Source organism: Panthera tigris, chromosome A3 (assembly GCF_018350195.1).
Source record: "Panthera tigris isolate Pti1 chromosome A3, P.tigris_Pti1_mat1.1, whole genome shotgun sequence".
Taxonomy (NCBI): Eukaryota; Metazoa; Chordata; class Mammalia; order Carnivora; family Felidae; genus Panthera; species Panthera tigris.
Window position 1 is genome coordinate 132968541 of NC_056662.1, and position 26116 is coordinate 132994656.

The 26116-nt window shown below is 42.4% G+C and overlaps 1 protein-coding gene across 5 annotated transcripts in view; it reads left to right on the top strand.

The window, feature by feature from the left end:
• Positions 1-26116, top strand: part of MBOAT2 (membrane bound O-acyltransferase domain containing 2) — a 125415-nt gene that overhangs the window by 54095 nt on the left and 45204 nt on the right. For all 5 annotated transcript variants that reach the window (XM_042982540.1, XM_042982541.1, XM_042982542.1 and 2 more), the window contains exon 3: positions 1264-1341. In XM_042982540.1, coding sequence (XP_042838474.1) covers positions 1264-1341 — 78 coding nt within the window. The remainder of the gene's footprint in view (positions 1-1263; positions 1342-26116) is intronic.

The window sequence follows — 26116 nt, forward strand, 5'->3', positions numbered from 1 at the left end:
AGCAGTCCTCTTCAGCATTTCCACATTAGATGTGTCAGTGAATTGTCAATGCTGGCCACAAATAGGAGGTGGATAATTAATTAGAAATAGGAAAGTGTGTGTTTTGATGTTTTTAAAGCGTCCTTCTGTTTCAGTTTATATTCATACGTGTTTTTCTGCTTTCTTACGACTTTCTGGTTAGAGTGGTATTCCAGGCCGATGTCATTTTCGTGTGTGTGTGTGTGTGTGTGTGTGTGTGTGTGTGTGTGTGTTAGATGGAAGCGGAGACAGACAGACTGGCATACTCTGTATAGAGGATAAAATATGTTTCTTCTGTGGCCCTGACGTGGCGCCTACTTCTCATAATATATCTATGGAAAAATTTATTCAAAAATTTAAGTAACTTTTCCACATTGGTGATGCCTGTGACTCCATAATGATTAGGTTAAAAAATAATTTTAATCATAGGTTAAGATCCTTGTTTATATTGTAACTTGTATACAAGGGTATGAAAATTTTTTTCATAAATTATTCATGCCATCGATGGGGAAAGAAAATTGTAAGTTTGTGTGTGTGTCCATATATGCGTGATCTCAGGGATGGCTTGGATTGAGTTTGAAACCGAGATGTTCATCATGTTTTGCCTGAATGTTGTGAAATGAATGGATAAGTTAGTTTTCTCATTCAGTGGTGGATCTCTACATTAGAACACTAGGAACTTCTGTGTCACGTTAGCCAGAATTTTTTTATGGGTAGGTGACTGCAGGTTAAGGATTAGAAGATTATTTGATTAGAGCCATCGTGTTTTCAGAATAAATAGATTTGGGGGTACCTGGTTTGTAGTAAATACTACCATTTGGTACTCTTTGTTGCTTTAGGAGAAGCAGTTTAGGTATTTGGGAAAACAAATAACTAATGTTCTGTCGGGACTGTTCTGAAATCCAGATTTATTACCTTTTCGTCATTGTGCCTTGAGTTATGGAAAAAGCTGTAATCCTTGAGCCACATAACCCTACAGTGCTTTCATGTAGCTAGGAAACGCGGCATGCCAGGGCACTGAGTGCGCCTTTATGGGGTTTCGTTTAATTTTCCCAGCTCTTCTGGGGCTTGTGATGTGGGACTCCCTCTAAGGTATTCACAGAATTTTAGGCCGTGGAAGTGAGACTCCTTATTCTTTATCTGGGGCTGTTTCGTGTTAAACAGAAGCACCTTGTAGCCTAAATGGCTCCAGCTTGATGTCTGCGGATGGGTGTCCCTCTTCTAACGGTGCTCTTATTTTTATAGGTATGCCTTACATTTTCTCGTACAAAGTGGAATTTCCTACTGTATCATGATCATCATAGGAGTGGAGAACATGCACAAGTAAGTGTCCCTCTTTGTACATATCAATGCTCATTTCACTCTGATAGAATCAGATCACAGTTCAGTTCTGTTACATTAAAAATCCTTCTAAACTGTGATAATTTTCTCAAGAGGAGCTGTCCTAAATTGCTTAAAGCCGGCAGCCTCCACCCTGCTGCCACCTCAGGCTGGGTAACGCTGACATGGGGACAGCACAGCAGGCTGTTGAGTAGCATCCCTGGCCCCCACCCACTAGGTGCTGGTACCACCTTCCCCCTCGAGTTGGGACACCCATGAATGTTCCCAGATAGTTTCAAATGTCCCTTGGGAGGCAAAACAGCAGGCACACGCTGTCTGTTTTGTTTTCTGAATGTAGTGCAGCACCTAGGAGGTTGTATGTTCTCAGTAAGCATTTATCGAATGAATGAATGAATGCATGAATGAATGATACCATGACTTCTGCATGACAGCAAGCTCTTTCCCGGTAGTCTCCTCGAGCCCTTACTGCTGGGCTGCAGCCTCTGCCTCCTGTAGAGCCCTGACCTCCACCTCGGGGCTGCCAGCCTAGTAGCTCTGTCTCCTGTGCTACCTGCAGCAAAGTCCCGGATCTCATTCTTGAACCTGGACGTAGGTGCTGGACTTCCCTTCCATCTCTGTCCCCGGGGCGGGGGGGGGGGGGGTTTGCGGAACGGGAGGAGGGAAGCACAATGGATGGGAATGGGGGAGTGGGTGTAGGCCTTAGAAGAGGAAGGGCAGTAGAAGTGTGTTTCGGGCATACCCGCCTGGAATTAGGGAGGCGTTTTCCCGGAGAAGGCCGCACTGTGTGGCTGGGCTCTGTGCTATTCTGATGTGCTAAATAAGCCTTTGTGGACAGGCGTGGGAACCTAAGCGCCCTTCGTGTTAGTTTTTTGTTTTCTAAGTTTTCTATGGGAAAACTTATTTTGAGTTCTGAAAATTCTCAGACTTCTGGAACACAGCACAAAGGGACTGCCATTATTTAAATACAAAGAGCAGAAATGTGGGATGATTACAACAGGAAGAGTAGAAAAGCCCGTTAACTGAGAGAAGTTCACCTGAAGTATTTTCATTATAACTTGGCATGTAATTTTCAACAAAACAAATGGTCTAGAGAAAAAAACGTAAAAGGTGTAGATGTATACAGTAAACTTGTACCTGTCTGACGGGTTGCCAAGCTGTGGACGGGATTATATCGTAAGAGGTGTAGGAAAGTAGTTTTAAATTTACCGTTATATCGCCCCACCTCCTCCACCGACTTGAACAAACATATCTTGTTTGCCTCGGTGTTTCCAGAAACTTACGGATAATGGAGATAGGGTCCTTAACCCTGTGAAATGCACGTTGGGTTAGAGACGTTAAGACAGTCGCACAACAGATACTTGTTTGCTCGTGCTGGGACCCAGTGCTGCACACGAGGACGTGCTCTGTCTCAGCGAGATGCTTACTGTCACACTCCCAATCGCATTGCGATGAGTGTTAGAAAAGAAGAATGTACTCAGGGCTGGGGAAGCATAAAGGAGGGAGCGCCTGGCTTGGAAAGTAGTCAAACCCAGACCGTGTGTGCGTCACCCATTCACTACATGTTCAGTAGAATGAAACAGTTGGAAACAGTACAGATATTTGGTGCTAAGTAGAAATTATGCGAAAGTGTATTTTTAAGACTTGAGACGTATTGACAAATACTTTCCTCAGCTGCCTCCTTTATGGATGATGACAAACAGCAGGCTAGGTCATGAGCAGAGACCCAATTCGGACTCTTGCACTGGATGGCCTTAGTGGTTGACCGGATGAGCACTGGTTTGGAATATGGGTTTGAATTCAGACTCTTTGGTTTGGGACCTTGGCCAAGTCACTTCACTTTTTGGGGTCTAAATGAGATTAAACCGGTGACTCAGCTAAAGAGCACGTGCCTACCTGCTTCATACTCTGGGCATCCAGGTGAGCTTTTGTTTGCATACAGGGTTCGGCCAGGAGGAAGAGTTGTTCACATTCCGGACGATCTGCTCTCAGAGGTCATTCTTAGTTACAGATACTCTGCTGGGGATTTTTCCTCCTGATACCATGTCAGAGCTTGCTGTAAGCGCTCAATGCCATCACGCTGAGTGCTGTGCGTTGGAATTCATCCTGTCTTCTTCCCAGAAAATGAACTCGGTGGGGATCTTTTACTTATTTTTTGGTCCCATTGTTGAGCATATAGATGATAGAAGCTCTCGGTAGGTGAGGTTATCTTTTCTGTTCTGTTGAATAAGTATTTTGTGACTCTTGCTTTTGAGTATTTTTTTCATCTGCTTTTGGTTTCGTATTTCCAGACAGATTATATTCGTTCCTGCTACAGCACTCCATGGCTTGACTTACAGCTCTCTTCCTGGTTCCTGCCCCCTTCCTCCGTGTTCTTCTGCCCCTTAGGCTCTTGTAGAGCAGCAGCCCCCGGGGGTCAGGGTGGGGTTAAGGAAAGAAGAGGCAGTTAGAGCTGCTCTGGCCATTATCTCAGTCCAGGAGGACCCCAAAGAGCAGATCGTCCAGGTTTGTTTCCACCTGTTACCTGCCAGTACTAACAAGACTCCTGCGGTATGGATTCCTAGATAAAAATGTCGTTAGGAACTGCCCCAACTCTATGAGGAAGGAATGATGATCTCGGAAATGGCATCTGGCAGGCAGAAACCTCAAGTCACTTGAAAATTTGTCCTCATGAAGTTAATTAGCAGTGGTTCGTGGCTCAGCAGGAACTCTGGGGAAAATATTAACTTCACTGAGGACAATCTTATCCTCCCAGGAGAGGGAATAACATGTGGCAGGAAGGAAACTGGACTCTTAGATGTTTTCTTTTATGCTCTCTGTGGACCATGTTTGGAAGCCTTGTAGTGGTTTGGGATAAAGATACAGGCTCTTTTGGTATTGCTGGGCTAGAAGTTGAATTTCAGTTGTAAAACCATAAGTAATTCTAAAATTGATTTATTTTTTATTAAAAAAATTTTTTTTAACATTTATTTATTATTGAGAGACAGAGAGAGACAGAGCATGATCAGGGGAGGGGCCGAGAGACGGGGAGACAGAGAATCCGAAGCAGGCTCCAGGCTCTGAGCTGTCAGCACAGAGCCCGACGTGGGGCTCGAACTCACGAACCACGAGATCATGACCTGAGCCGAAGTCGGACGCTTGACCGATGGAGCCACCCAGGCGCCCCAAAATTGGTTTTTTATGTTATCTTATGTTTATAATAGGTAATGCTTCAGTAATTATTGTGTATTCGTCACTGTGCAAAGCACATGCACCCGCACTTAAGCCTTTGGAGGTACTGTGTCAGATCTGTTTCACAGGGAAACAGAGGTTAGTAAGTGATGGATCTGGGATTAGAACTAGGTGGGTGGGTCTGATTGCACCGGGGACTCAAACTTTTTGCTTCTAAGCATTATGATCATGAGGATGCATCATTAGAAAAGAAATACCCTAAGTTGATTGAGGAAAAGTAGTGAGAGCCAACAGGGAGAGGGTCCCCAGCAAAGGGTGAGTTTTGTGTGTTACTCTTCTGTAGAACACAGACGCAGGTATCTTTATCTACAAAGGTGCAGTGGCCTTGTGGCATATTGTGCTTAGGGTCTAAGGATTTTAAGTATGCTCAGTTCTCACAGGGAGGAAAAACTATTACTTGGTGATGGGTAATAGGATGTCCAGGTTCTGTCGGATTTCTGAAGAATCTTGAGGACATAGCATCGTTCCATAAAATCCTGCACTCAGGAAAGGCTGTGATTCAGATCCCTTTATACCATTTCACCAATACAGTCTCTTTTGGAGGTATTTGAAGTCCAAGTTTATTTCTAATCGTAAACTGGATCTCTCTGTTAAGATGGTTCAGTCATCCTTGAGCAAGTAAGGGAAGCTTTTTTTTTTTTCTTAGGCTTACGCAGGGTTTTTATATAAAGTAGGGGGATTACATCAATGTAGGGATGCTAATGAGACTAATACACCTCCCTTAGTAAATAAAGGTGTTACTTTGGGTGGTGCTCTTCATCTGAATGTGTTAGAATAAAGAGAAATGCGCACAGATTTCTTGTTCAATGAGGTTCTGCCACATCACGTCTGTCTAAAATGTCAGATTAATATCTTATTCCAAATTAATCCATTAAAAAACAAAAGTTTTGGAGATATTATCCAATTAGGTGAATATATTCTTCTTTTTAAAACAATAATTCTTGTATTATTAAAAATAACTAGAAAATTATCGTAATTAAAAATAAGAGTGCTTTTCATTGGCAAAGTGTAAGGACTCATCTTCTGGTTTTGGGTACTTCTGGAGACTAATGTTACTTTTTTTTAATTATTTTTTTTATTTCATTTTTAATTTTTTTAAATTTACATCCAAATTGCATATAGTGCAACAATGATTTCAGTAGATTCCTGAGTGCCCCTTACCCATTTAGCCCCCTCCCCGCTCCCACACTCCCTCCTGTAACCCTCAGTTTGTTCTCCATATTTAGGAGTCTCTTCTGTTTTGTCCCCCTCCCAATATAAAAACTAACTTTACTTTTACATTAAGATCTTAATCCTTGCCAGAATGTTGAAAGAAACATTAAAAAGCTCACATAACCATGTATTAGAATGGTGAGCAAACTCATTCAGTTATGCGTCATAACACATGCAACTTACATAAAAGAGGTGGTCCTTGTTGAGGTTTTGTGAGGATGAAAGCTTTTGAGACCGGGTTGTTTGTTTTTTCACTTTTAGGTAAGAAATGGGGAAGTGGTTTTGGAAAATCAGGGCTTGCTAACTGATGAACCGCCTGTGGTGCGTTTCTACCATACATGTGTTGACACGTGTGAGCATTGTCTTCACGGTGTTAGAAGCAGTGTGACGCAGTCGAGCCTTTGGACTCTGACTTTGGCATTTGAATGATGGAGCGGCTTCAGGTGCCAGTGACCTTGCGGAGTGCTTCTCCCTTGGCTCTCTGCAGCTGGGCCGCTTGGCAGCACCTCTGTGCCTTTGCCCTGCCTTCCTGCCCGCTCTGGGTCACGGCTCTCGCTCCCCGACCCGGACGGGCCCAGACGTGATGAGCCATTCGTAGTTGGAGCACACATTCTGCCGTCTTACGCTCGGTTCCTTTCTGTTTGCCGGGAGCCCCCACCGCAGCATGCGTTCCTGACGGTCAGACAGCGTGTGAGCTCTGGGCCGAAGCCCTTTCCCCTTTTCGTCTTTCCCCCCTCCTGCCAGAATTAGGCCCCCTTCACCTTGAACGGCCCCTGTGAGGTCGCATGTGGTGCTGTGCTGTACAGATCTGTTCACAGGCAGGGTCACGCTGTGGTTGAGGTCCCGGCTATAGAGCCACCCCACCCTGTCCTCACCCGCTCGGCAGCTTGGTCGCACCATCTGGGTTACTTAGCCCGTCTCTACCCTCACTTTCCTCATTTGTACCTTAGGAGCAATAATAATTCGTACCTCATAGGACCGTAGCAGAGACTGAATGAGGTATACAGTATTTCATTAAATACAGGATGCCATTATACCGTTATATTATGTATCACTAAAGAAGATTACTTGCTGCCGGTTGGGAGAGCATTCTTGATTTCACAGACGTTAAACGTGAAAATGCAGGCGTATCAGATTCAGTGAGGTACAGTTTGCAGAGCCCCTGCGGCTTGCTGGGCGAGTGGCGGGCACGTGGTGGCCGGTGCGTGTCTGCCTCCCGTGCTAGACTTGGAACCTGAGAACACGGGGACTGAGCCGCATTCGATTTGTAACCTCAGAATCTCGCCAGAGATTAGCGAGCCAAATGTGTACTTGAACACGGCCGAGTGGGCTCTGGGCACGAGCTGACCGATTTCTCGAACCTACAACCAGAGGGCAGGCTGAAGTCTGTACTTCTCCTTCCAGGTCCCCACTTGTGAGAAGTCCTGGCCGGCTCAGCTCTGGCTCGGCTCTCGTGGTGCCTTCTTCCTGTTCCCACTTCTTGGATCTTTGGCATTCTGAGCCAAAATGTGGATTATGGAAAACTGTAATTCACAGTCTCTCTTTTGCTTTTAAGAGCTTTGAAGAATTAATTGAATCACTTGTTTTCCTTTTCCTGCTTTTCTCCTATAAATTTTTTCACCCTAAAGTGTAATAGAAAAAAGATGCGTGGTCTTTTGTGTTGGTGGGAAGGGGAGGGTCGGGACCCGGTGTTAAAATGCAGCCCCTGATGGACAGAGAGTGACAGATTCCTAATCTTCTGCTTGGTAGAGGCCCAAGATCTTTGAATTGGGGACTGGGAGGGGTGATGTGAAGCCTTTTCCAAGCATTCTTTTTTTCAGAGTCCTGGTTGTAGTAGCAACGAGAACAGACTGAAATCTGGATGCGTTTTTTGTAGATAATTGTCTTTCTCAGTTGCTCCCAAGATTCTGTCATTCCATTGTTTGCCAGATGTAGTTCTTGCTGTTATTGAAAGCTTTAAGTTTATGCATAATTATTGACTTACTGGGACAGGCTGAGTTGGGACTACTAATCAGATAATATTCTGAACTAGAATCCGAAGGTTTCAAATCTTTTTAAAAAATATTTATTTATTCTTGAGAGAGAGAGTGTGAGTGGGGGAGGGAGGCAGACAGAGGGGGAGAGAGAATCCCAAGCAGGCTCTGTGCTGTCAGCATTGAACCTGATGTGGCGCCCGATCCCACGAACCGTCAGATCGTGACCTGAACTGAAATCAAGATCCGGACACTCAACCGACTTAGCCCCCAAAGGCCTTAAATCTTGACGTAAACTATAAAAGTCTACATTTTGAAAGATGAGAGAATCTTGCTTAATGCCAGCAGCCAAAACCCAATTTTACTTGTATATTTGAGTCAACTTGGAGAACAATTAAGTGACTTTCATTATGTTACTGAGCCAGGTGTGGGAGCAAAATTTGGATTTTACAAACCAACAGTGGGGTGGTTTGGTTCATTTCAGTCTTCTGTAAACAGTGTGAGGACAGGAAAGAACTGGGTGACTTCATATATCAGTGTCACTATTTGTATCTGGTCCAGTGAATACAGCTAAGCTCCTTTCCAGTTTCTCATGAATAAGGCTCTGTAAAAGAACACCCCAAATCCCTCATGACTTTTATTACATTTGTAGCTCAGTGAGATCTCTTTGTTGTGGCCGAGAGAACACCTGGTCAGGAAAGCAGGGAGATCACCCAGCAAGGCCGGACTTCCCAAGGGATGGTGAAGTTTTCTCAAGGAACATAAGAGTGCCTGCACGTCTCTAGGGAGGACTCAAGAGTGTCTCCTGGTCACCAGACACCAGAACCTGGTGTCCCTTAGCGGGGTGATCCTGAAGAGGTGGTTACTCTACCCTCGGGAGGACAGCAGCATCTGAAGTGCCCACTACCTCTGAATCCTGTGTGAACGTGGCACGGCTGCCCTTTGCGGGTAAAGCAGGTGGGGTTTTTGGTGTTTCACAACTTTTCTCTTAGAGTGGCAGATCTGGAGATGATCTCCCGTGCACAGAACTCAGTTCACTGTCCTCAGGGAGGTCTGGCAATCTGCTCTTGCCATGAAGACTTCGCCAGGTATGGGGAGGTTTCTTCTTGTCTGGGTCTGTGTTGGAAGTTTGATTTGATTTACCTCCCGCACATACAGCGTTTCTGTGCCAGCCTCCCCAAACCCCGTCCTGACTGACAGAGCTTCCAGCTATGGAGGAACAGAGAGGTTGGCAAATTTTTCCCTCCCCAAAACGGTTAGAAGACGGGACAGACTTACCAAAACCATTTTAGGGCTCTGGAAATTTAACAAAACAAACAACATTTTGAGAAGCATTTATCCACTGAAAGAAACTGCTAAACTTGGAGTCAGCATAGTGGGAATCTGTGCTATTCTTGTCTGAGGTTCCCTCCACTCCTCGCTCCTTGGCAAAGTAACTCCGCTGGTGCAGGGCTGGCCAGAGGCAGCTGACTGGATTTGGAGTGGAGGGCAGAAACCCCGCACAGTGGCTGTTCCTCCAGCCCTGCTATCCTGCGGATGTGGGGCATGCATTGAATAGAGAGATCCTGGAAATAAGAGAGCCATCAGGGGACTTGAGAAGATTTCCACGCGATGCTGGCTGTGGGGAGGCCCGAGAGGGCCTGGGGGAGAGTAAAAGCTGAGGCCGACTTCACAAGTGCTGGACGGCTGCATGAGCTCTCTAACCCACATGTAGATACATAGGCAGAGGGCAGTGCCCTGCTGGCTGAAGGTATTTGGACATAAGCTCTTATTAAGCCCTGGCTGACCACTGAGCTATGCGGACAGAGGGGTGACCCCTAGAGCGAGGCTGAAAAATAAAACCCAAGTCTTTGAAAAACTGAGCAGAGACATCAGCTGCTACGTGCCATGGGTGAGAAAGATTCAGCAGATTAAGTCCTGGCAAAAAAACCAAAAACAGCATGACAGCAATGCTCAAGGAAAGAAGGCAATCAAAATTGAGTTACTATATTATTTAATATGGCCAGTTTTTTGGTTTTTTTTGTTTTTTGAAATTTTTTTTTAATGTTTATTTATTTTTGAGACAGAGAGAAACAGAGCATGAATGGGGGAGGGGCAGAGAGAGAGGGAGACACAGAATCGGAAGCAGGCTTCAGGCTCTGAGCCATCAGCCCAGAGCCCGACGCGGGGCTCGAACTCACGGACCGCGAGATCGTGACCTGAGCTGAAGTCAGACGCTTAACCGACTGCGCCACCCAGGCGCCCCTAATATGGCCAGTTTTAAACAGAAACTTAGGACAGACAAGGGAAAGGCAGTCAAATGAAACTGTCTGTAAATAGATGCAGATGTTGCATTTACCAAAGACTTCGAAGCAGCTGTTACGGATCCGTTCAAAGACATAACAGAAGATATGATGACCATGAGTCAACAAATAGGGAATATCACTAACAAGATAGAAAGTATTAATAAGAACCGGATTGAACCGAGTCGAAAAGTTAATAACTGAAATGAAGAAACTTACTAGATGTGCTACACAGTGCTTTGCGATGGCCAAAGGGTCCGTAAACTTAGAGATGGATCGATAGATAATAGCCAGCCTGTAGCACTGACGTAAAACATACTGAAGAAAAACAGCTTCTGAGTCCTGTGGGGTAACACCATGTATACCAAATAGTCCAACAAGGGAGGTACATCAAAAAGAATAAAATATTTTGGAATAAATTTAACAAAAGAACTGCAGTAACACTTGAAAACCACAGAACACCTCTGAGAGAAATTAAAGGAGATTAAATGGGAGCGCCTGGCCAGCTCCATCCAGAGAGCGTGTGACTCTTGATCTCGGGGTTGTGAGTTCAAGCCCCATGTTGGGTGTAGAGCATACTCAAAGAAACAAATACATACATACATACACAAATACATAATACATACGTAAATACATCATACGTACATAAATACATCATGCATACATGCATAAATCCATATATAAATACATAATATGTACATGCATAAATACATCATGCATGCATGCACAAATGCATAATACATGCATAAACACATCATACATGCATAAACACATCATGCACACATGCATAAATACATCATGCATAAATGCATAATACATAAATACATCATACACAATGCATAAATACATAATACATACATGCATAAATACATCATACGTGCATGCATAAATGTATAATACATACATAAATACATCATGCATAAGTGCATCATACATACATGCATAAATACATCATACGTACATGCATAAATACATCATATGTACATAAATACATCATACGTACATGCATAAATACATAAATGCATCATACGTACATAAATACATCATAAATACATCATATGTACATGCATAAATGCATACATAATACATAAATACATCATACGTACATGCATAAATACAGCATGCATGCATAAATGCATAATACATGCATAAATACATCATACATACATAAGTACATCATACACGCATGCATAAATGCATACATAATACATAAATACATAATACATACGTGTGTAAATACATCATGCATGCATAAATGCATAATACATGTATACATAAATACGTAATACATGCATAAATACATAGTACATACATGCATAAATGCATCATACATGCATGCATAAGTACACCATACATGCATAAGTACATCACACACGCATGCATAAGTGCATCATACATACATAATATATACATACATAAATACATCATACATACATACGTACACACATACATAGATGGAGAGGTATTTCATCTTCATGGGATGGAAAACTTCCACTGTTAAGATGGTGGTTTTCCCCAAACTGATACACAGATTTAATGCAATCTCTCACAAAAATTTCAGAAAGCTTTTAAAATAGAAATTGACAAGTCTGTTAGGCATCGGACTTCGGCTCAGGTCATGATCTTGCTGTTCCCGAGTTCAAGTTCCATGTCCGGCTCTGTGCTGACAGCTCAGAGCCTGGAACCTGCTTCCGATTCTGTGTCTCCCTCTCTCTCTGCCCCTTTCCCCACTCGTGCTCTGTCTCTCTCTAAAATAAGTATTTAAAAAATTAAAAAAAGAAATTGACAAGCTGATTATAAAATTTATATGAAAATACAAAGGACCTTGAATAACAAAAAAATTTTTTGAAAAGGCACAACAAAAGTTGGATGGACGCTATGGTACAGTCATAAAGATGCTGTGAAAATGGCGTAAGGGTGGTCATATAAGTCAAAATTGAGAGTCTAGAAACAAACCCTTTACATATTTATGGTCAGTTGGTTTTCAGCAAAAGCGCCATGGCCATTCAGTTGGGAGAGGATGGTCTTTGCAGCGCATGGTTTTGGGACAATTGAAATGTGAAGAGGTAGGCATAGACCTTTCCCTCACACCATACATAAAACGTCACTCAGAATGTATCCTAGACCTCACTGTGATACTGGAAACTATAAAACTTCAGAAGAAAATATGGGAGCTTTTTATGACTCTGGGTTAGGCAAAGGCTTCTTACCTATGACACCCAAAGAATGGCCCACCCAGAAAATTCACTAATTGTCCTTCATCAGAATGAAAACCTTTTTCTCTTCAAAAGACACTTCCAAAACAATAAACAGGCAAGTCACTGGGAGATACTTGCAAAGCATATATGTGATTCAGGACTTGCATCCAGAGTATATAAAGAACTCTTACAGCTCAATACTAAGACAACCCAATTTAGAAATCAGTAGTATGGGGCTACAGTCAACAAATACACTCAACATCCACGTACCTGCTAGTGCCGTAGTCTGCTCTAAACAAAGATCCGTGATGTGCCTGCCATCCTGGAGTTCATGGTAAAGAGGGGCAGGGGGGAGGCAGACAATAGGCCGGTAAACAAATACGGAAGTGAAATTATTTCAGAGAGAGATAGGAGTGAAATAACATGGGTGCCACTGGAGAGAGCTGAGAGCTGATGATGCACGTGAACCAGGGGGAGAGCCCGTGGGCAGGAGGGAGCGGCCCGTGCCCGGCTCTCAGGAGCATCCGGTGTGGCCGGACACCCGAAAGAGGCCCCGTCTGGCTGGTGCCTGTGAGCGAGATCGCCAGTGGTGTGAGATGAAGTCAGAGGGACAGGCTGGGCGGACTGTAGTTGTAGGTGCCGTGGGAGCCCGTCAGGGGACATACTTCATCAGACTGTGGTTCCGAAGCCGTGTAGCTGGGGTTGTTGGGAGGGTATGTGTAGCAGGAGCAGAGGTCAGAGGGAGCGGGAGACCCCACCAGACAACACATGTTGGTAGCTTTGGCCCAGGAGGGGACTGTGGAGAGAGAGGCGGACACATAGGGGTGGACTTTAGAGGCAAGACTAAGGACCGGATTGAGGATTGGCTGTGGGGCATGAAGAAAAGGGAGGACTTGGCTTGTGGCTTGAGCCGCTGGCGGGGTGGTGGTATTTATGAGATGGAGGAGAAGCAGAGGCCGGTTGAGATGGCAGTGTCCGGCTGGCAGTCAGATGGGCCTGCCGATCGGAGGGAAGGCTCTTGAGCCTTAGAATTAAATGTAATCATGCAGGGGGGGACATTGTTCATAAAAGAAGACTGAGGCTTCCTTTGAACTTGTCCCAAGTCACAGCCAGTAAGAGGTCAAGCCAGTGTTCCAACCGGTATCACTCTTTACTCCGGAATCAGCTTCTGTGTTTTCTTGAGACACCCTAATTTAAAAACTTGACCTTTCCTTCTCAGTTTCTATGGATCATATGTTATAAAAAGTTGGAGTTTTGTTTTGTTTTTTACTTTTCCTTGGAAATCCTTAGCACTTTCTTTCACATTCTCTACCTGAGCCGGGGCTTATTTCCTCGTACTATTTAACTATTCGTGTGACTTCCAGACCCTTCTCTTATAATCCATCATGTACATCAATTAGTCTTAATTATGATCTGAATAACTATTTCATCCTATTACTTCGTGGCGCAGAAACCTTTGAATCCCCGCAGAAAAATGACCAAAATACTCATTCAAGAAATTCATGCCCTTCAGAATACTTTGAACCCTGTTTTTACCAAGTCAGAGTATTTCCTGTTGTCTTTCCCAGTTGTTGCTAGGTGGGTGCCATTCTGGCCACAGCATGACGTACTGACTCTTGGCTGTACACATCAGCTCAGCTGGGAAGCACCATCCTCTCTGTGTCACCCTTGTTCTGTGTTTGGGGCCTGTGTCCGCATTGTCATCCTGGGAGCTGTTAGTCCTTTCTGGCCCGTGGTGGTCTTTTCACACCAAGTCGGTTGTGCCCCGTATTCATCCTCTTGGTACCGTTCACTCGCGTGCACACGTCCCGCACAACAGGACCGTACGGGACGCCTTCTCTTGGTCAAGCTCGGTGCTACGCACTGAGGGAGTTGGATGGCTGAGGTCCTCGAGGAGCTCGGTGGGGTGGAGGATGTGGACATCCGAGAAACCCGTTTTTACAAAGGGTGGGAAAGCCATTCTGAGAGGAGATCCATGGATCTCTTGGGATAGGAGGACTGGCAGTTAGAGCTAATCCTGCAAAACCCGACACTGTTGCTCAGCGATTGGCTGTCAGACATTGTGACAACATCCCTGACTTGACGGCAGGTTGTTGAACTGGAGAAGTTGTATCTTTCTGTTCTTTCTGTTGCTCTGTAAAAGGCAAGTGTATTGAATCAAAATGACATCTTTAACAACCAACTCTAGGAAAACATAAGACACGTGATCTTAAAATGTGAAGAATGGCTATTGTGTGTCTTTAAGAGGGTGTGCTTATAAATGTAATAGTGGAAGGAGCTTTTGTCTTTTTTTTTTTTTTAATATTTACTTATCTTGAGAGAGAGAGAGCGGGGGAGGGGCAGAGAGCAAGGAGAGAGAGAGAATCCCGGGAGGCTCTTCAGTGTCAGTGCAGCCCCACACAGGGCTCAGTCTCATGAACTGTGAGATCATGACCTGAGCTGAAATCAAGAGTCAGATGCTTAACCGACTGAGCCACCCGGGCGCCCCATTAGGGGAAGGAGCTTTTAAACTTGGTTTGGAGAGACCATGTGGCTAGATGGTTGATTGATCACATATTGGTTATTTGAGGATAGATTAAACTGTTAATTGTAATACTTCCACAGAAACACTGTATCTTAGCACGTATTACTGCACACACAGTAAAAAGAATGAGAACAGTATCACATTTGTTAAGAGTCCACTACATTTATAACTGGATTCTTAGAATAAAACTCAGGAAATTCTCAAATAGATTTTATTTTATGTATTTATTTATTTATTTTTAATTTATTTTGTTTTAATTTTTGAGACAGAGAGAGACAGAGCATGAGCAGGGGAGGGGCAGAGAGAGAGGAGACACAGAATCCGAAACAGGCTCCAGGCTCTGAGCTGTCAGCACAGAGCCCGACACGGGGCTTGAAGTCACGGACTGTGAGATCGTGACCTGAACTGAAGTCAGACGCTCAACCGACTGAGCCACCTAGGTGCCCCTCAAATAGATTTTAGAAGCCTGACGTTTTGACGATGGTTTTAAGACTCCATTTCGAGACTGCCAGTTGTTTGTAGCAGATTTAACACCAACATTTACCTGAAACTCCACTGAAACGGGAGTAAAATGTCAGAGCTATGAAGTCAGAGATGGAGAATTGGAGATGCCTGAAGCACCTGCAGAGAGGATGGTGCTCTCGGGGCCCAGCTGTCCTGCCCGGGCAGGGGTCATTCTGGGACTGCACGTGGCTCTGTCATCATGAGCCATGTCATACCTTTTGCCATCGAAACTCTGCGCATGTATGACTTTCATATAAATGGGGACGAAAGTCGAGGCGAGCTCCCTGTGGGATGTTGACCTGGGAATTATCAGCATGCCATTCCCGGGGCCGCTTTCAGATGCTGTCGCATAGAAAAATGATTCTTCAGGCTGCCTTCCACTTAAAAACCACTAAATGAAAACGGAAAAACTTGCTTAATCATAAATGTTTAAAGTAAGAAATATGAAGAATTTTTAAGCAGTGATCTTTCCAAGTCTCTGCTGACTTTATTAGACTTCAGATCTCGTTTGAAATATACTCAGAAATAGAACATGCAGTTTGTTTTGTTCATTTCATTCATTCCTAGGTGAATAGATTATTATGCCTAATAATTTATAATGTATTTACAGGACTGTTGTGGTTTTCGTGAAAAACTTCACATATATACATATTGAGCATTTTGGGAAATTGTGTCTCTGGTTAGTTAATTTTGTAAGTACTGCACCATTCTTCCAGTTACCTGTTATCAAAGTCAATTATTTATTGAGTACTTTTCAGACTATATTTCTTTTAGTGCCCTCTTTAGAGTTAAATCTAGTGCCCCCTGCCAATATTTAATTTTTAGTTCTTGGCTTATGTTTATTCCTACTGAACTAGATTTAAAAAGAAGAGACTAGGCAGACTGGGCAAATTGTAGTTTTGATTATTTAATGTGAAATGATATATTCTAGAAATGGAAGTATGCAATTGTGGATAGAAACTTTCAGATAGATTTTGAGAAAATTGATTTGAAATGTAGGTTTGGAGAATTATTTACTTATAGGTGTTTGAGTAGAGTCTCTCTGCAAAATTACAGCGATATCCTATGGGCTTCAGTATAATTTGCCAACGAGGAGAGTAGAGGTCGGGTTTGCAGGTACCAGTTTGAATAAAACTTGCTCCCTGACTTAAAGGCTTTTGTGACCCACTGGCAGTTTTAACCTGAGCTTACTGCATTCAGCTTTGTGTCCCTCCCAGCGGTGCCAAGGAAACGGAGGGAGAGAAACGGAGGGTGAGAACCATCCAGACGGATGGTTTAGCAACACACTATTACATAAGAACAAAATTATCCTTAAAGTGAAATAGAGCCCTATCTCACCAAAGTAATTAATGTGAAAGTAGCACCAGTGGAAAATCATGACCAACTTAAGGCAACACTGATGGTAACTAACTTGTCCTTGCCCTGAATTGCTGGAATTTCTGTGATCTGCCCGTGTACACGTGATGAGAGCTTTGGATGTTGCCAGGTTTCTTGAAGCTCAGTCATGTCCTGATGCTGTGAGTCTTTAATAATTCTTATTCCAGGGGCGCCCGGGTGGCTCAGTCAGTTAAGCGTCCAACTTCAGCTCAGGTCACCATCTCACAGTCTGTGAGTTCGAGCCCCACGTCGGGCTCTGTGTGACAGCTCAGAGTCTGGAGCCTGCTTCCGATTCTGTGTCTTCCTCTCTCCCTGTCCCTTCTCTGCTTGCTCTCTGTCTGTCTCTCTCTCTGTCTCAAAAATAATAAACATTAAAAAAAATTAAAATAATTCTTATTCCATGGTTGTAATCAAAATAGAGGTCTAGTAAATGTGTATCATTCATGCCATTCATCCCGTAGAACCAAAGAGGTTTTTGTTTTGTTCTGCTTTTAATTAACTCCTCCATCAGTGGATGTTCTTGAAGAAACGTGGACTTTGTTCTAGGTGTGGTGGGTAGCTGTTGGGGAGTCTTGAGTAATGCCCACTGGGAGCTGGTCCCACTTGAGACCTTTTCCCAGTGGGCATTACTCAGGGGTGTGTGTGTGTGTGTGTGTGTGTGTGTGTGTACTTATTTATTTATTTATTTTGTTTTGAGAGAGAGAGAGAGAGAGAGAGCATGAACGGGAGAGGCAGAGAGAGAGGGAGAAAGAGAAAATCCCAAGCAGGGATTTCTGCACTGATAGTGCAGAGCCTGATGTGGGGCTTGAACTCATAAACTGTGAAATCATGACCTGACCGAAGTCGAGTCAGACGCTTAACCAACTGAGCCACCAGGCACCCCAATCCAGTGTCTATTTTGTAGATAGATTTGGGCATGGATATGAGTCATCTGATGTACGATATGAAGATCGATTTGGAGATTTGGGATATGGGGTGTGAGTCATAAACATATATCAAAAATGACTTCCGGTTTTTTGGCAAAGCTGAAAGATGGTGCCATTTACAGTGATCAAGAAAACTCGAGAAAAGGTGGTTTTGGTGGGATCAGGATTTCTACTTGGAACGTGTTAAGTTCCAGATGCTTTCCAGGCAACACCTAGAGATGTTAGGTAGCTTGTTGGTTGTTTGACTTTGGAGAGGAGGACGCATAGCGAGGCTGGAAATTGAGAATCTGGGAGCTGTCAGTACATAATGGGTATATAAAATCAGGGGCAGCGTGACATCCTCTTGGAAATCAGTAACCGGAGAAGAAAACCAAGCCCTGGGTCCCCAGGCTGAGAAGGAATATGCAAAGGAGATTGTATAAAATGTGTTTATTTCCAAAATACTTTTCAATCAACTTTAGGTATAATTTACCTAAAACAAAACCACCAGTTCAGTGGGTTTAGACAAACAAATAAACTGTAACTGCTGTCCAAATCAAGTTAGAGAACATTTTACTCATCCCCAAAGTTTCTTCCTCTCCCTGTGTGATCAGTCCGTCTCTGTTCCTGCAGCCAGTGATCTGTTTTCTGTCACTAGAGATGAGTTTTGCCTGTTGTAGAATTTTGTATACATGGAACTATATAGTAAGTAATCTTTTGTGTCTGCCCCCTCCTTTTTTTAAACTCAGTTTAATGTTTTAAAATTCCTGTGTCAATTGTGTTTATCAACAGATTGTTCCTTTTTTAAAAAAGAAATTGTTACTTAATTTTAATGAGACTTAGAAACTGGAGACAAAGCACACTCTAAGACATTTACATAGGAAATGTTTCTGTTTACACAGAAATTTACCAACAAGAAATTCATTTTGTAACTTTATTTGTTTATTTATAAGTGTTTATTTGTATTTATTTTTGAGAGAGAAGCATGTGTGTGGGGCAAAGGGCGGGGGGGGGGTGGAGAGAGAGAGAGAGAGAGAGAGAGAGAGAGAGAGAGAGAGAGAGAGAGAGAGAATAGGAGAATCCCAACTAGGCTCATGCTGTCAGCACAGAGACTGACATGGGGCTCAAACCCTCAAACTGTGAGATTATGACCTGAGCCAAAATCAAGAGTCAGACGGTTAACCGACTAAGCCACCCAGGTGCCCCTGTACTTTATTTTTTAATAGAAAGTCTGACTCTGTGAATATCTTAATTAGGTTTTTACTTAAAATGAACTTAAAATATATTTATATATTAAAATATGTACTATGATCATGGGCATAATTGTCTTAGAATATATCAGTGTGTATATGTGTATGTACATGTGCCTGTATTTGTATATATAGATACAATTGTATGTATGTGTTTATATTTTATATATGTATATATATTTATGATCCATATCTATCAGTCTATTTCTCTGTATGTGCACACACAGATAATATATAAATATATATAATTTTCTTTTTAAAAAAATTGTTTTGAAATGTTTATTTATTTTGGAGAGCGAGAGACAGAGAGAACATGCGTGTGAGTGGGGGAAGGGCGGAGAGAGAGGGAGACACAGAATCTGAAGCAGGCTCCAGGCTCTGAGCTGTCAGCACAGAGCCTGATGTGGGGCTTGAACTCATGAACCATGAGATGATGACCTGAGCCAAAGTCGGACGCTTAACTGACTGTGCCACCCAGACACTCCTATATAATTTTCTTATATAACCTGTAGCAAAATGCAATCTTATGATATGACTCAATCTGAAGTATTACGTGGTATATGTGTTTTAATGACTTTTAATTGCATTTAAAAGATCCAAAGCGTAGCAATTATTATTTTTAAGGGTTTGTTTATTTTGAGAGAGAGTGTGCAAGTGGGGGAGGGACAGAGCGGGAGAGAGAATCCCAACCAGGCTCCATGCTCAGCACAGAGCCCGATGCGGAGCTCGATCTCATGACTGTGAGATCATGTCTTGAGCCGAAATCGAGAGTCGGACACTTTAAACACCGAGCCACCCAGGAGCCCCAAAGTATAACAATTATAATTTATCTTTTTAAAAAAAAAATTTTTTTAACGTTTATTCATTTTTGAGACAGAGACAGAGCATGAACGGGGAAGGGTCAGAGAGAGGGAGACACAGAATCTGAAACAGGCTCCAGACTCTGAGCCATCAGCCCAGAGCCCGACGCGGGGCTCGAACTCACGGACCGCGAGATCGTGACCTGAGCCGAAGTCGGATGCTTAACCGACTGAGCCACCCAGGCGCCCCTTATCTTTTAGAAGTAAAAAGGAACACCAGATGGAAAGAGTCTGTCTGCTCAATTATTAAGGATTCCATGATGGAAGCAAAAGTGGTCCTTAGATACTGTAATTTTTTAAAGAAAAAAATCAGATCACAACCTACCAGATTGTTCCTTTTATTGTTGAGTGGCTTTCCATTGTATAGAATATGTGTACTACAATTTATGTATCCTTTGTCCTACTTATTAATGGACATTGGAGATGTTTCAAAATTGGGGCTATTATGAATACAACTTCTAAAACATTTTTGCACGAGTCTTTTTATGAACATATGTTTTCATTTCTCCTGCATGTTGTGCAGCAGAAGAGGGATTTCTGGGGCACAGGGTAAAATATATTTAATTATATAATAAACGGCCAACCTTTTCCAAAGTGGTGATATATGAACCTGTTGCTTTTACAGTCTCACCAGCATTTGGTTTTATCATTCTTTTCAATTTTAGTCGTTCTAGTGGACGCGTAGTGGTATCTCACTATGATTTTAATTTAGATTTCTCTTGATTGATGATGTCAAGCATCTTTCTTGTGTTTATTGACCAGTTGTACACCTTATTTTGGGATGTGTCTGTTCAAATCTCTTGACTTGAACTTTATTATCATTTTATAATTCAAAGGATGAAGCCTTTTGTCAGTTTTATGAATTAGGAGTATTTTCTCCTAATATGTGACTTGCCTTTTCATTTTCTTAGTGGTGATTTGTTTTAATTACGCTTTTAATTTTAATTCCAGTGTAGTTAACAGTGTTATATTAATATGTTTCAGGTGTGCAATGTAGTGATTCAACACCTCCATGCATTAGTCAGTGCTCATCATGATAAGTGTACCCCAGTGGTGATTTTTAAAGAACAGAACTTTGAATTTCTTTTTCTAGTTTATTTATTTAAAAAAAAATTTTTTTTTAATGTTTATTTATTTTTGAGACAGAGAGAGACAGAGCATGAACAGGGGAGGGTCAGAGAGAGGGAGACACAGAATCTGAAGCAGGCTTCAGGCTCTGAGCTATCAGCACAGAGCCTGACGTGGGGCTTGAACCCACGGACGGTGAGATCATGACCTGAGCCAAGGTCGGATGCTCAACCCACTGAGCCACCCAGGTGCCCCTCTAGTTTATTTATTTTTGAGAGAGAGAGAGACAGAGAGACAGAGAGACAGAGTGTGAGTGGGGGAGGGGCACAGAATCCAGGCTCCAGGCTCCAAGCTGTCAGCACAGAGCCTGACGCGGGACTTGAACCCACAAACCATGAGATCATGACCTGAGCCGAAGTTGGCCGCTTAACCAACTGAGCCACCCAGGTGCCCCATAGAACTTTGAAATTTTGAAGTCTGTTTATCAAATTTTTGTTTCATAGCTCAGAGCTTTTTGTGTCTTTTCTAGGAAATCTTCATCTGCCCTAATATGTGAACCTTTTCTTGTAGAAGTTTTATAGTTGTATTGTTTAGGCTTAGATCACTGATCCATTCTGAGTTCATTGTTGTGTGTGTTATGAGTTAAAGGTTGAAATTAACTTTTTTCTGTATGTAGATCCACTTGTCCCAGCATTGTTAACTGCAGATACCATCTTCTCTGTATTGGATTGCGACTCACCCTGTATGTTGTGGCTTTATTTCCAGACTATTCTGCTCATTGGCCCATGTGACTAACCTTACCCAAGACTCACACATCAGAATACGGACTTTCTTCTTATTTTGCCCTCCCCCTCTGCGTATACTTTCCAAGACCCTGTTTGGTCGTATGGTTTTTGTTTTCTAGCGTCCCCTGTGTTTTTAAAGCTGTCTCAAAAATTGCATAGAAATGCAAAGGCTACAGATTAGCCAACAGTGTGTTTGAAAGAGAGGAGCACATTTCGAGGTTTCACAACCCAGTGTAAGTGCCTGACTTCAAGACTGAGTATAAGCAGAGGAGGAGGCAGAATAAGAAGACAGTCAGTTAGTGTTCAGATACGCGAGCCTTTCCCTGAAGCTAAGCCTCAGGTCATCTGAGCTCACACATCTGGGAAAGTGAACGGTTTAATTTGATTTCAGCACATGAAAACAATTACTCATTTGTTAGATTTTTTGTCTTTATTCCCGACAGGAATTTTGAACCTTTTGGTGATGATGTTACCTCTTTTCCTCCTTTCGGAAGAATTCTTTTTCATTTCCCCTCAGCACTTCTGGTTCATTAATCCCATAGTCCCTGAGTTCTGGGTTTTTCCTGAACAGTCTCCACGCTCTATCTGATACCTAAATGAATAGCTATTTTAGATGTGATTTCTCTTTTTGAAATGAGGCAGTGATTCAACATGTATATTTCTAAAAAGAAGAAAATGTTCTGTTCTATAACTCTCCCCATGCGGTTGATTTGATACGAGTAATAATCGTATCAGGATGCTTTGGGCTGCAAAGAGCAGAAATCCCAACTCCTGGTACACAATGGTGTAAACAGTATAGAAAGATTTACCTCCCGGAGCAAGAAGTCGTGAGGCAAGGCAGCTCTCTTTGATTAGTTCAGCAACTCAGTCTCAACGAGGGCATCAAAAAGTTCTACTTTTTGTTCTACTTAACTTTTTTATTCTGCCTTCCTTGCGTATTGATTTGTCCTTCGGCTAGCTGCTTTTACAGGTGAAAGGTGGCTGCTGCACTTACAGATATGACAGTGGCAAGTGTCATACTTAAAGAAGGAGAGAAGCCTTTCTTTCTCCCATCCAAGTACTAACCAGGCCCGACCCTGCTTAGCTTCCGAGATCGGACGAGATCGGGCGCGTTCAGGGTGGTATGGCCATAGACAGAAGCCTTTCTAAAAGCACCGGGTCAGGTTTCACTGACCAGACCTAAGCCGTATGCCTACCCATAAACCAGCAGGGAAGACAAGATTGCAGTTGATTGAGTTAGAGTCCTCAGGATCCCTGTGTCTGCCTTTTATAAGGGAGAGAAGGAGGGGTCAGAAGTAAGGTAACTCTCTTACCATCACACAGGATGTAATAAAAAGTGACGGAGCCATCATTTACATCTAGATCAGTTGTGTCCGGAGTGTATTTGCTTGTATATGTTTCTGTTTGAAGACACTCAACGAAATTCTTACCTTGAGCATAGCACTTACGACAACACTGCACACACACGTATTGGCCTGTCTGCTTTTCCTCTGCTGCTGTGTGAGTGTGCAAAGTCAAAGGCTTGCCCCAGCACCTTGCCCTGTGTGATCTGACTCAAAAGAAAACAACAAAAGTTGGCCGTGCTTTTCCATCAGTTAGGAATGCATTTCAGTTGCAGATAATAGGGAAAAAGAATTCACCACCTAGGATTCTTTCTGGATATTAGGCTATTCAGAATCAATGCAGCAGGTCAACGTGTCATTGAGGAAGCAGGTTTCTTCTCTTGTTCTTTCATGCTGTCTTAGCCTGTTTGCCACCTCACAGGATGCAGGAGGGTTGCTACGACAGCCATCACATCCATTTTCTAGGCAGAAAGAATTCAAAAGTGTGAAAAGCCACATCAGCTGTGTCTGTCCCCTTTTCTGCTTTCAGGAAAGCTATCTAGGACTGTACATTAGAAATACATTGTGGGGCGCCTGGGTGGCTCAGTTGGGTGGCGCCGACTTTGGCTCAGGTCATGATCTCGCAGTTCATGAGTTCGAGCCCTGCGTCGGGCTCTGTGCTTGGAGCCTGGAGCCTGCTTTGGATTCTGTGTCTCCCTCTCTCTCTGCCTGTCTCCCACTTGTGCTGCTTCTGTCTCCCCCCCCAAAAAATAAATAAATAAACACTAAAAAATTTTTATAAAAAGAAACACATTGTGAGCCACAGATGTAATTCTAAATTTTCCAATATACACAGTTGAAAAAGTAAAAAAGAAATGTATTAATTTTAATGATATATTTTATTTTACCCAGTATATCCAAAATATAATCATTTCAAAATATAGTCAGTGTAAAAATTATTAACAGTGTGTCTGAAGTTCTTTTTTAAGGCCTCAAAAAGCAAAGTGTATTTTACAGCTACAGAACATCTCAATTTAGACCAGCCACGTTTCAAGTGCTCCGTAACCACATGTGGCTGGTCAGTGGTACACTAGGAAATGCTGGCAACTAACTGGCTTTCTAGGGAAGCCAGATGCATAAATACACATGCACAAGTTAACTATAAATGCTGCTAATATAATGGATATATAGTCCATAACTTACAAATAATAAAATACACAATACTCTTTATTGTAAATTTCATAGAGCCAGTTGATTGTCATAGAATTCTTTCGTTGATTTTTGCCAAAGTTATAACTCACCACCTCTGGTTGCAGTTCAATCATGATATGACGTAATCAGATTACAAATAAATGTTTGGTTACCGACCAGTTCAGTAAAGAAGTTGCTTATGTCGCGGACAAACGAATGTCGTTCTACCAGGAATGTTGCTTGCTATTTCTGTTTATATTAACAAATAAGATGAAAATGAGACCATGAAGATGAATGTTGGAATTTCACTCATCTGTCCGTATGTGAGCAACTTCTTTTGCTGCATTGAATAATAGGTTTTGCATAATGGAAGAGTATTTCCTCTTTCTTTGTTAGTTACAATACAATGGCTATAGTCATGGCACCCTTCTAAGAGATTAATGGGCATTTCCTTCATCATTTTGTTCAGCATTTTAATTCTAATTTGGGTCAGTAAACCTGCCCATAAATTTGTTAGGCTTTAAGGACCATTACAGTTGCTGTTACAGCTGTTTAGCTGTACTGTTATAGGGTGAAAGCAGCCCTAGACACATGTAAACAAATGGGCATGGGTGTGGCCAAATACAAAATTTTATTTACAAAGCAGGCAGTGAGCCAAGTTTGGTCTACAGCCTTTAGCTTGTTGATCCTTGGTTTCAATGATCAGGAAGATTTATATCATTTGCCAGTTTTTGTAGTGTAAATGCTTCACCATGGTAGCTTTAAAGTGACTAACTTGGAGTCCTTGAATGTGGGACTGGGAAGAAATGCTCCGTAGCTCACCATTAGATAGTATTTTTGTCGTGCAGATGCAGGAGATGTAAATAGCCTCAAGAGCACAGAAAATAGCAAATGATAAAATGGAACTGAGAAGTGACGAGTTTTGAATATTTAATGCCTTTGTAATACTGTTTATTTAGTTTTATGTTCTATCACTTCATTTTTAATGATGGCTGTGTTTAGCAACCAGTTTACAAAAATTCTTAAACTGACGGCCTTTCGGAGCTGGCATGAGCCCAATCTAGGACAGTGGCTGCCATATTGGGCAGCACAGATCCCGGACTTTTCCAGGAGCCTCATCCGACTTCTGCACGTGTCTCACAGACAAGATCTGTGTGTCCTGCCACTCTAGCTGCAAGAGAGGCTGGGGATTGGATATTTAGCCTTTGGGCCTCTATAGTAGAGGAAAGCAGGGGACGATGGAGATGGAAATACACATGGAGTAAATCAGCCTAGAATGTCTACTTCAGTTTTGTTCTAGAACATTTTCCATGATATTATCAGTATATGTTTATATACACACAAGTGTGTGTATATATGGACATCTGCATGGGGGTTCTGGTACCTCAAGTGGGATTATTCTTTAGTTCACTTTTTCTGCTTAAGTGACTTTCATTATGTGTACATATAGGTGTCTCTAATCACTATTACCGAATTCCATAGTGTGGTTTTCTATTTATTATTTCCATTTATTTTAACTAATATTGAATTGGAGACATTTAGTTGGTTTTCTATTTTTATATATTTATATGAAGTATAAATTTCATATTACTTGTAGTACTTTAGTGAATATCTATGTGTATATCCTTGTGAATATATGTAAGTATTTTTATTTTTTAGGACAGACTCCAGAAAGTGAAATTGGTAGTTCAGGGAGCATGTACAGATTCTGAGGTGTACTGCAAAATCACTTGCCAATAAAAGGGCTGTTTAAAATTTTGTCCCACCAACGACATCTAAGAGTGCCTGTTTTCCCTACCCAAACTGGGTATTGCCTATTTTTAAACTTTTGGCAGTGATGTTGGGCAAGTAGTATTCTAATATGCATTTCTGGATTATTCCTATGAATTCCTGATCATTCTTTATCTTGAATCACATTTCTTTTTTTTTTAAGTGCATTTTTTTTTTTAGTAATCTCTCTATCCAACATGGGGCTTGAACCCACAACCCTGAGATCAAGAGTCGCACACTCCAACAACTGAGCCAGCCAGGCACCCCTCACTTATTTTTCTAAATGGACTGGCCTTATAATTTTTTTT